Source organism: Pongo abelii, chromosome 21 (genome assembly GCF_028885655.2).
Source record: "Pongo abelii isolate AG06213 chromosome 21, NHGRI_mPonAbe1-v2.0_pri, whole genome shotgun sequence".
In the NCBI taxonomy this organism is placed as follows: domain Eukaryota; kingdom Metazoa; phylum Chordata; class Mammalia; order Primates; family Hominidae; genus Pongo; species Pongo abelii.
In genome coordinates this window covers 18,250,903-18,261,035 of record NC_072006.2, presented here as the reverse complement: position 1 = coordinate 18,261,035, position 10,133 = coordinate 18,250,903, and the positions used below count along the sequence as shown (strand labels likewise).

Genomic DNA, 10,133 nt, shown 5'->3' with positions numbered 1-10,133 from the left:
AGGCAGGGGCTGAAGAGGGAGAGGAAACAGCTAGGAACAACAGAGGCTTTCCAAGGCAACTTCCACTTGTCTCTGCTGCCTGAAGACAGGGCGACAGTCTCCAACTCCTGAAACACACATTGGCTAAGTCAGAGGAACCAGAGGAAAAAGTAGTTTGAGGCCTTGGAGTTTCATGGCCTCATCTTGTCGGGGGCAGAAATACTGAAATCCCTACCACCTGCCAAGCAAGCCATGGGAGATAAAACCTGGCTTCTCCTAATAGACATTGGAGATACAATTAGCCTCTTGAGTCATACCCAACACTATGTTTAAAATAGATACATCTGTTTTTAAAATTTTTAATTATGGTAAAATACATACAAAATGTACCATCTGAACTATTTTTGAGTGTAAAGTTCAGTAGTGTTGTCTATTCACATTAGACAACCTCCAGAGCTTTTCATTTTGCAGAAACTCCACCCATTAAATAATTCTCTATTAGACACATCTGTTTAACAGTTACTTTCTTCAAGAGAATTTTATCTCCTGCTCTTGTCTCTGTTTGGCTACTTCCTTCTCCAAGTCCCCTTTCCCTCTCTCCCTTCTCCCTCTCTCTCTCTACACACACACATACATGCACACACAAACACACACACACACATACATGCACACACGTACACCCATGAACAGACATGTGCAAACAATGCAACACAGCTTATCCTTCAAGACTTATTGCCACCACCCCTCTGTCTTTGTGACCATTGTTTACATACACAGTGATATGGTTTGAAATCTCACTTTGAATTGTAATAATCCCCATGTGTCAAAGGTAGGGATAGCTGGAGATAACTGAATCATGGGGTGGTTTCCCTCATACTGTTTTTGTGGTAGTGAATAAGTCTCACAAGATCTGATGGTTTTATAAATGGGAGTTCTCCTGCACAAGCTCTCTGCCTGCCATCATGTAAGACATGACTTTGCTCCTCATCACCTTCTGCCATGATTATGAGGCCTCCTCAACCATGTGAAACTGTGAGTCAATTAAACCTCTAATCTTTATAAATTACCCAGTATCAGGTATGTCTATCAGCAGTGTGAGAACAGACTAATACAGGAAGAAACACAAATCCCCCAATTTATAGAGATCCCACAGGGGAGGGCTACTAGTTCTGTCACAGGGGTCCCCAGCCCAAATGACCTGTCCATTCGGGACTCTTAGACAGGAAGAGCCTCAGGCCAAAGGAAGCATCCAGATGGAACCTGCTGAGTTAGCCCCCAGTGGGTGCAGACCTCTGTAAGGGATTGTTACCCAAGCAAAAGGGATTCCTTCTCTGTGTTGCAGGAAGTCAGGAACCCTGAACGGAGGGACTGGCTGAAGCCATGGCAGAAGAACATAAATTGTGAAGATTTCATGGACTTTTATTAGTTCCCCAAATTAATACTGTTATAATTTCTTATGCCTGTCTTTACTGCAATCTCTGAACATAAATTGTGACGATTTCATGGACACTTATCACTTCCCCAATCAATACCCTTGTGATTTCCTATGCCTGTCTTCACTTTAATCTCTTAATCCTGTCATTTTCGTAAGCTGAGGAGGATGTATGCCGCCTCAGGACCCTGTGATGATTGCGTTAACTGCACAAATTGTTTGTAGAGCATGTGTGTTTGAACAATATGAAATCTGGGCACCTTGAAAAAAGAACAGGATAACAGCAATGTTCAGGGAACAAGAGAGATAACCTTAAACTCTGACCGCTTGTGAGCTGGGCAGAACAGAGCCATATTTCTCTTCTTTCAAAAGGAAATGGGAGAAATATCGCTGAATTCTTTTCCTCAGCAAGGAACAACCCTGAGAAAGAGAATGCGTCCCTGAGGGTGGGCCTCTAAAATGGCCGCTTCGGGGGGCGGCCATATTTTATGGTCAAAGCTGTAGGGATGAAATAAGCCCCAGTCTCCCGTAGCACTCCCAGGCTTATTAGGACAAGGAAAGTCCCACCTAATAAAATTTGGTCAGACTGGTTGTCTGCTCTCAAACCCTGTCTCCTGATAAGATGTTATCAATGACAATGCATGCCCGAAACTTCATTAGCAATTTTAATTTCACCCTGGTCCTGTGGTCCTGTGATCTCGCCCTGCCTCCATTTGCCTTGTGATATGTTATTACCTTGTGAAGCACGTGGTCTCTGTGACCCCCACCTTATTTGTACACTCCCTCCCCTTTTGAAAATCACTAATAGAAACTTGCTGGTTTTAAGGCTCAGGGGGCATCATGGAACCTGCCAACATGTGATGCCTCCCCAGACACCCAGCTTTAAAATTTCTCCCTTTATACTCTGTCCCTTTATTTCTCAGGCTGGCTGACACTTAGGGAAAATAGAAAAGAACCTACGTGAAATATCGGGGGGGAATTTTGCCCGATATCTAGCTGAATTTACCCCAATACTCTGATTTGCTGTAGGGAATGGAATCAGACCTCACCCTAACCTTTGTACTTGGTGACGGGTAGACGATCAAGCTGACCAAAGGTGCATGGCTGTGTTTGGTGCCAGGAAAGAGGAGCTGGACATGCCCATCTTCTGTCCCTACATACATGCAACTAAAAAACAAAACACCAAGCAGAGAGGTATGCATGAAGAAAGCACGTTGGGAACAGCCTCCCACCTGCCATTGTTTTATTTTCATGGATAAAGTAGTCACAGAGGTTGGAGGGATGCCCCAAAACACCATTAGGCATCTTCACACTTTTTCTCCATCACAGTGAATTCGCCATTCCAGGGAAGTGCTCCTACCAAAAAGCTACAGCTTAATTTCTGAAAAAGATGACAACAACAAAAATTAGTAGAATGCCAAAAAAAAAAAAAAAAGAAAAGCAATTGTCTTGTTGCTAGGTGTCAGTTTAGGAGTATGCTGAGAGATGGGTCACCACTCTAGAGCGAGCTCCCAGGAATCTGCAGAGCTAGAGGCTGCAGACTTCATAGCCATCAGCAGTTGCCCAGAGGGATCTCTGTTCTATTTTAACCACGGGAAGACAAGAAATGTTAATAATCATAACATTGTGGTGCAAGTTCAGATATAAACTTGACATTATGTTTAATTCTCTTTAATACAATGTAAATGAAATGATTCTAATTGTTAACTAAAGTATGTTATTTTATTGATTAAATAATCCATTTTAATGTTGGCAATGTTGTGGACAAAAGGGAATGTTTACACACTGCTGGTGGGAGTGTAAATTAGTGCACCCATTGTGAAAAGCAGTGAGGTGATTCCTCAAAGAACTAAAAAACAGAATTACCATTCAACCCAGGAATCCCACCCAAAGGAATACCATGAAGACACATGCACATGTATGTTGACTACAACACTAGTCACAGTAGCAAAGACATCAAGTCAGCCTAAATGCCTGTCAGTGGTGGACTAGATAAAAAAACAATGTGGTACATATATGCCATGGAATTCTACACAGCCATAAAACATGAGTTAATGTCCTTTGCGGTAATATGAATGGAGCTGCAGACCATTATCCTAAGCAAACTAATGCAGAAACAGAAAACCAAATACCACATGTTCTCACTTATAAGTGGGAGCTAAACAGTGAGAACACATAGACACAAAGAGGGAGCAACAGACACTGGGGCCTCCTGGAGAATGGAGGGCAGGGGAGAGAGAGGATCGGAAAAAAATACCATATCGGGTACTGTGCTTACTACCTGGGTGATGAAATAATCTGTACGCCAAATCCCTGTGACACGAATTTACTTATAACAAACCTGCATGTGTACCCTTGAATCTAAAATAAACTTTTTAAAATCCCTTTTGTTCTAATAACAAGTCAAGAGCAATTTAGAAAATTCTAGGGCCTAACATATCTTTTCTTCCAAAAAACTCTGCTTTTCTTTCAAAATATTGAAATGACAAATAAAATATCCTATGTGTATGTATGTATGTGACACATTAATGAATGGATACATGGTTGGGTAATAGATGGGTAGGCAGAGAGATAGTGGTCCTGGACAAACTGCAAAGGCCATCTCAAATAGACTGAAATCACTGGGGCACTTCCAGGAGTTAAGAGGCAGACAAAGTCAGAAAGAAGAAAGTTTAGTCCCTGTTGAGTATTGAAAATATGCAATAAAAAGTACTGGATCAAGATGACTTTATAGGCAAATTACATCAAATTTGGGAAACCAAAAGCATCTGCTTGGAAAAAGAGAAAGTTTTTATTATTGACAAATGTCTGCTTAAACATGTATGTCTTAAAAACTGTGACGTATCATGGAAATCTTAGACACAAGTGGGCTCCTTGAGAACAATTTTCTTTAATGCACTTTAATATTTTCTACAAACTGCCAAAAGCAAAAACTTTCCTACAATCCCTAAAAGCCTGGGAGAAAATATAAATTTAAAGCAACCATACTCCTAATACCAGTAAAAGATAAAATAAGCATAAAAGATCAGATAGCATTCGGACAAGCTCACTGCTGAAATGTTTGTCCTGATGGGTCATCTACTGTGAGCTGGAAATGATAGGGTTTGTTTCATCTGAGCATACAGAGGCAGTTTTCATCAAATATAATGGCAGGGCAGTTCATAAACGTATTTGCAAATTCCTGTGCCATGGCAGTGCATAAAGCAGTGGTTCTCAAAATGATCCTAAGGCCAGCAGCAGCAGCAGCAGCAGCAGTAGCACCACTTGGGAACTCATTAAGAATGCAAATTCTTAGACCCCATTTCCTGACCTACTGAATTGGAAACTCTGCCAGTGGAACCCAGTCATCAGGGTTTGTCAATACCTGCAAGTGATTGTGATGCCTGCTTACATTGGAGAACCACCAATGTAAAGGCTGGGGCAGTGATGCACCTGTTGGGCAAACCTGCAGAATGCTCAGGCCTTCATCAGTCTGGGACCAAGTACTGGCGTATGAGCTGCTCTGAGATTAAAAAAAAAATACAGGCTTGAAGCCAAAAAGCCCCTGGGCCAAGTCCTCCTTTTGTTGGGAGTCTTTGGGTTTGCCCCAACCTTCCTGCAAACCTGGACTGACCCCAGGAAAAATCAACTGTAAACCCAGGAGGGTGGGGCCACCATCTGGCTTAGTCATTGCTTAATCTCCAGCACCCAGAATAGACCTGGTGTAAAGCACGTAGCACCTGGTGCTCAGTAAGTTTCTATGAGTGGATGAGTGAATGAATAAAGTTCCTTTCGTGTTTGTACGGGGATGATTGACTGTGGGCCCAGCAATAGCGGGTGGCTTGTCTGGACCCAAGAGGACAGGTTTTTGGTGATTACGTTTTGTCCAGTTTGCCTGCATCGAAAGGCCAGAAGTCAATGGAGCCCTTGAGATAAGAGTGGTCTTGACAACATCCTTTCTGCAGGATGAAGGATGAGAAAGAAGCTCAGAGGGTTCCACCATGTTCCGTGGCCCTGGATCTTCTGCTCTAAAGGCCACAGGGTTGGCTATCTGGGGCTAAACACTGGGAGCCCCCCAGACCTCAAAGGGAAGGTCTGCGTGCCTCAGCTTTCTCTCTTGGGCTCAGAGCTGCCTAGGCCGTTACAGACCAGTGGTTCATCACCTACCTTTTTCAGCTTGGAGTTTTCTTGAATGGTGCAGATTTCATTAGTGCTTAAAGGCTTTCTGCAATCGCTGCGGGCAATTTCTACATCAATAAGGTATTCCAGAAGATTTGTGACCTGTTGGTTAACAATTATGCAATTTTATTCAAAAAAGTTGTATTTTTTTTAAAGTTTTGGCAAAAAAAAAAAATTACTCTCACTCTCGTCCTTTCCACTTTCCTTCCTCCCTCACCCCCAGACAGAGCTTTAGTGGAAGGCTAAGATGCCCACTGCCTGGAGCCCTGTGTACACCAAGATCAGTCAGAGCTCCATAGCCTCCTGGAGCCGGACACTTGAGTAAAGACTCCTCTCCAGTTTGTCACCTCCTTGAAGACAAGGCCTTCTCATTCCATTCCTGTCCCCAAGCCCAGGGCATGCTGCATGCTCAGTAAGGACTGAGAGGTGAAAGGTGGGCTCTTCAGAACCATCAGCTCTCCTGGGCCTGAGATGCTCAGGTTCACACAGGCCCGACCAGGGCACAGCCCCCTCAGCCACATTAGGCCCCAGTCCCTCAGATTACTGTGAAACCTCCGATCCTCTGGGGTTTCCCCACCCAAAACCCCTCCCACCAGCTCAGCACACAGTCCATAAGGACCCATGCAGGCATAAGTTTGCCTGTCTTGTTCTGTGCTGAGTCTTTAGTGAGTAGAACAGCAGTAGGTTTATAGCAGGACATTAGTATTTGTTGAATTCATTAGTGACTGAATGCAATCAAGGCTACTTGTGATGTCCATTTAAATCTGGCATCAAAGGATTACAGGAGGAGATGAAGGAGTGTCTGCTAGTTGGGTCCAGGTTCACCCGGACTCACCTTTCTTTAACAGATCTTTTCTCATGGCTAGCGCTCTATTTGTCTCCCAACCTTAGCAAATACATGAACATTTGATTTGCAGTTTGGGGTTTAAATGAGTTAATCTATGCAAAGGACTTAGAACAACAGCGCAAGCATTTGTAGAAAGCGCTCTGTGTTCACTGCCTTATTAATGCTGTGGAAGTGTCTATGCTCTTAAGCATTCACATATTTAGGATTTTTGCATACTGTCATTTTTCTCATATGCCCAGTCTTTCAGTCTGGCTTCAACTGTGCCGCCATATGCAAATGTCTGCCTATAAAGGAGAGACACCTTTACCTGCAGCTGGGCTTGCAGTGTCTTCACCACCAGGAAGACATACTTGTCCTCGCTCTCTTTGTTGTATTCTTGCATGGCAAACCACAGACACTGCTTCACGTTGGCATTTGAGGCATTGACGGGTTTTAATTTCCTCAACACCCCCGTCTCATTCTTGTTTGGGTCTTTCCTGGCCACCAGGGCCAGGGGAATGGTGAGGAGGACCAGGGAGAGCCACCGGCACCTGGGCATGGTCCCTTGGGCAAGAGGCAAAGTCGAGTCTCCTCCTCGTCCTCTCAGGGCTGGAGCTGTGGGCAGGATGGGGTGGCCGCGGCTGCTGCTGTGGGTTCAAGAATCTTCGAGCCACACGCTGACTCCTCTTAGTGTCAGCCCAGCTGGATTCAAGACAGGCCATTAGGGTCACTCTTTGGGGTTAGTCCTCTCTTTCTCCAAGGAAACTCACCCAGGAATGCCAGTTAAGGAGTCTCTCTACCAGCCTCCCCTCCTTATCCTGAGAGCAATCTGTGTGTCTAGGGAGAGTTCCTCTCCCCTTAGGCCCCAATGTGTCTATGCCTACCCCTGTGCACGTCACTCTTGTTATCTGCTTCTCAGTCCTGTATGATGTGATCATGAAAACTGTGGCTGCCCCAGAGGCCTTGTGGCCTCAGCCCTTGGTGGACTTTCAGCCTGCTGTGCCTGCAGCTCCCTCCTACTCCCTGTGGAGTTGGGTGCTGACCTGATCAGTGGTTCTCCTGGGTCTTCGGCACTCTTAGTTCATGCCTGTGGCCCAGTCAAGGGTCCTGGTCTCTCTTGCCCTTCTGAGTCCACACCCTGCAGGGAGGTTATGCTTTGTGATGTAATTCAGCACCTGTGTCCTGTCCCAGTGAGGACATCTCCCATTTGCCAGCCTCGGGCCTTTGGTCTAAACAGCTCTCACAGGGTCACAGAGAGCAGGCAAATGCCTCCTGCTCTGCCCTCAGAGTCAGAGGCCTGCAATGGTTAATACTGAGTGTCAACTTGATTTGATCGAAGGACACCAAGTATTGATCCTGGGTGTGTCTGTGAGGGTGTTTCCAAAAGAGATTAACATTTGAGTCAGTGGGCTGGGGAAAGCAGATCCACCTTTAATCTGGTGGGCACAATCTAATCAGCTGCCAGCGAATATAAAGCAGGCAGAAAAACGTGAAAAGGAGAGATGGGCCTAGCCTCTTAGTCTACATCTGTCTCCCATGCTAGATGCCTCCTGCCCTCGAACATCAGACTCCAAGTTCTTCAGTTTTGGGACTCGGACTGGCTCCCCTTGCTCCTCAGTTTGGCAGACAGCCTATTGTGGGGCCTTGTGATCATGTAAGTTAATACTTAATAAACTCCCTTTTATATACATATTATTTACATATATATTATTTATATATATATAAAGGGGAGTTTATTAAGTATTAACCTTATATATATACACACATATATATATCCTATTAGTTCTGTCCCTTTAAAAGAACCCTGACTAATACAGGGCCCCTCTGGCATCTTCTGCCCACCTGTGCCAATGACTCTGGTTTCCTGAATGCCTGGCCTCTGAACTCCCTTGGCTTGGGCCAACAGTAACCCCTGCCCTGTCCTGCCAGGATAAGGGTCACATGGCCCACTTTGATGCCCAGGCCTGGCCCTTAGTGGGAGGAGGGGGGCATGCACCTGTTACGCTCTCAAAGCTTCTGCTTTTCTGTGAAAATCCCAAATCAGTGTCCAGAAAGTTCCTGGTGAGGCAGAGAGGTGAGCATTCTTCCCAGGCTGCAAAGATTAATGGGTTCTATGAGCAAGGGCAACGTACAGAAAACACATGTGGGCAGGAATCTGTCAGGCAGGTGGCAAAGCATTGCAGAGTGCAAATGCATTATGCTGTATTTAAACTTTCTCCCGATGAGTAGATTCTTCAGTTGTTTCTCATTTTCAGCTGTTACAAACAGTACTGCAGTGACCAATCCCTTTCCAATATCTTCATGATGTTACACAAGTATTTTTGTAAAATAAAAGACTAGATGGAAAATTGATGCAAAGCTTTATGCAAATTTAAATTTATTATTTATTGCCAAAATCTTTGTCACTTACTAATTATGTATTCATGATTTTCAAATCCAGCTGCATGTTAAAAGTACTGACGGAGATTTAAAACACCAGGGCATACCTCACTGATAAAATCAGAATCTCTGGAACAGGGTCCAGGAAGCCAGCTGTTTTTAAAGTTCCCCAGGGGTTCCAATCTGCAGCCAAGTTTGAGAATCATTGTAGTGGATCTGCACTTCCTGATACTAATGTGCACATGAACCACCTGGGACTCTTATTAAAATGCAAGTGCTGAGTTTGTGGGTCTGAGGCAAGGCCTAGATTCTGCATTTCTAACTAACTCCCCATGTGATCCAAATTCTGCTGATATTCAGATCCCAGTTTGATTAGAGAAGTATTGACCTATGACAATCCCTGCTTCTTCATATCTTTGCCTTCAACCTAGCCTTTCTTCATGGAATAGATGATTATGTTCCATTTATTTGATTTGTACTATTTGTATTATTGGTCAGGGTTAACCATGTTTTCATAGAGACTCACTGAGTCTAGGAGCACCCGATCTGTGCCCCAGGATGCATGTAGAGCAGACTTCCCCTTGGTGAGGCCAGCTGTGACACCCTGAAGTAAAGCCAAGCCTCCTGGACAAGCCAAGGGGCAGTCAGCCTGTAGACCTATGTGCCTGAAAATGAAGGCTCACTGTGGTTAGCTACAGGATAGGGGTGGTTTGTTATGCAGCACTTCTGGGCCAACAGCTGACTGATACATACACATTCACTGAATCAAAGCAGTATTTCTAGGTTTTAGACTTTGGAGAAGTATGTGGTGGTGGTTGTTAACTAGGTAAAAGATCCAAATCGTATACCCTTAACACTTTTATACTCCTTTGGCCTTCACAAGCATGCACACTCACTTGCACACACACACGCACACACACACACCATCATCATGTTGATATTACTTAGAAATTTTTGATTTGGGCTTTCTCTGAACATGTTCAGAGAGCTGCTCCAGTTACTTTGCACACTTTTCAAGCAGGAGTAAATCCTCACTGCTGCATGCTATCAATTTTGAGGCTGTTTCTTACGTAGCACAGCTTATCGATACCAAACCTTTATACTTGAGGTCTTTTGTTTTCCTTTAATTTTAGAAAATGTATCTCCATAATTTCTTCAAATATTTCCATCTTTTTATTTTTCTTTTATTTTGAGATTTCTATGGTCTTTTGGGGGAAGTAGTTGCAGGGTTTTTTGTTTCCAGCTTTATTGAGGCATAATTAACAAATAAAAAGTTATACAGAGGGTGCACGTGTGATGCTTAGATAGATAGATAGCAAAATGATTATCACAATCAAGCAAATTAGCATATTCATCCCC

At 44.0% G+C, this 10,133-nt stretch overlaps 1 protein-coding gene across 2 annotated transcripts; it reads right to left on the bottom strand.

Moving 5' to 3' along the window:
- Positions 1-2,616: 2,616 nt before the first annotated feature.
- On the bottom strand, positions 2,617-7,669 carry CST8 (cystatin 8). Of its 2 annotated transcripts, none has more exons than XM_002830021.2 (4): positions 7,439-7,669; positions 6,724-7,097; positions 5,558-5,671; positions 2,617-2,792 (listed from the first exon to the last, which is right to left on the bottom strand). In XM_002830021.2, the coding sequence occupies exons 2-4, from the start codon at positions 6,952-6,954 to the stop codon at positions 2,709-2,711; spliced, it is 429 nt and encodes a 142-aa protein (XP_002830067.1). In that variant the 5' UTR covers positions 6,955-7,097; positions 7,439-7,669; the 3' UTR covers positions 2,617-2,708. The 2 variants fall into 2 exon arrangements, with proteins under 2 accessions (XP_002830067.1, XP_002830066.1); XM_002830020.4 differs by having other exon boundaries at positions 7,280-7,510.
- Positions 7,670-10,133: the final 2,464 nt, after the last annotated feature.

What these genes read in the sequence shown, in the direction of transcription:
- CST8 (XM_002830021.2), bottom strand. Translation starts at nt 6,954, where the DNA reads ATGCCCAGGTGCCGGTGGCTCTCCCTGGTCCTCCTCACCATTCCCCTG. An exon ending in CACTGCAAGCCCAGCTGCAG is followed by an intron (nt 5,672 to 6,723) that starts GTAAAGGTGTCT and finishes GTTAACCAACAG; the next exon opens with GTCACAAATCTTCTGGAATA. An exon ending in AAAACTCCAAGCTGAAAAAG is followed by an intron (nt 2,793 to 5,557) that starts GTAGGTGATGAA and finishes CATCTTTTTCAG; the next exon opens with AAATTAAGCTGTAGCTTTTT.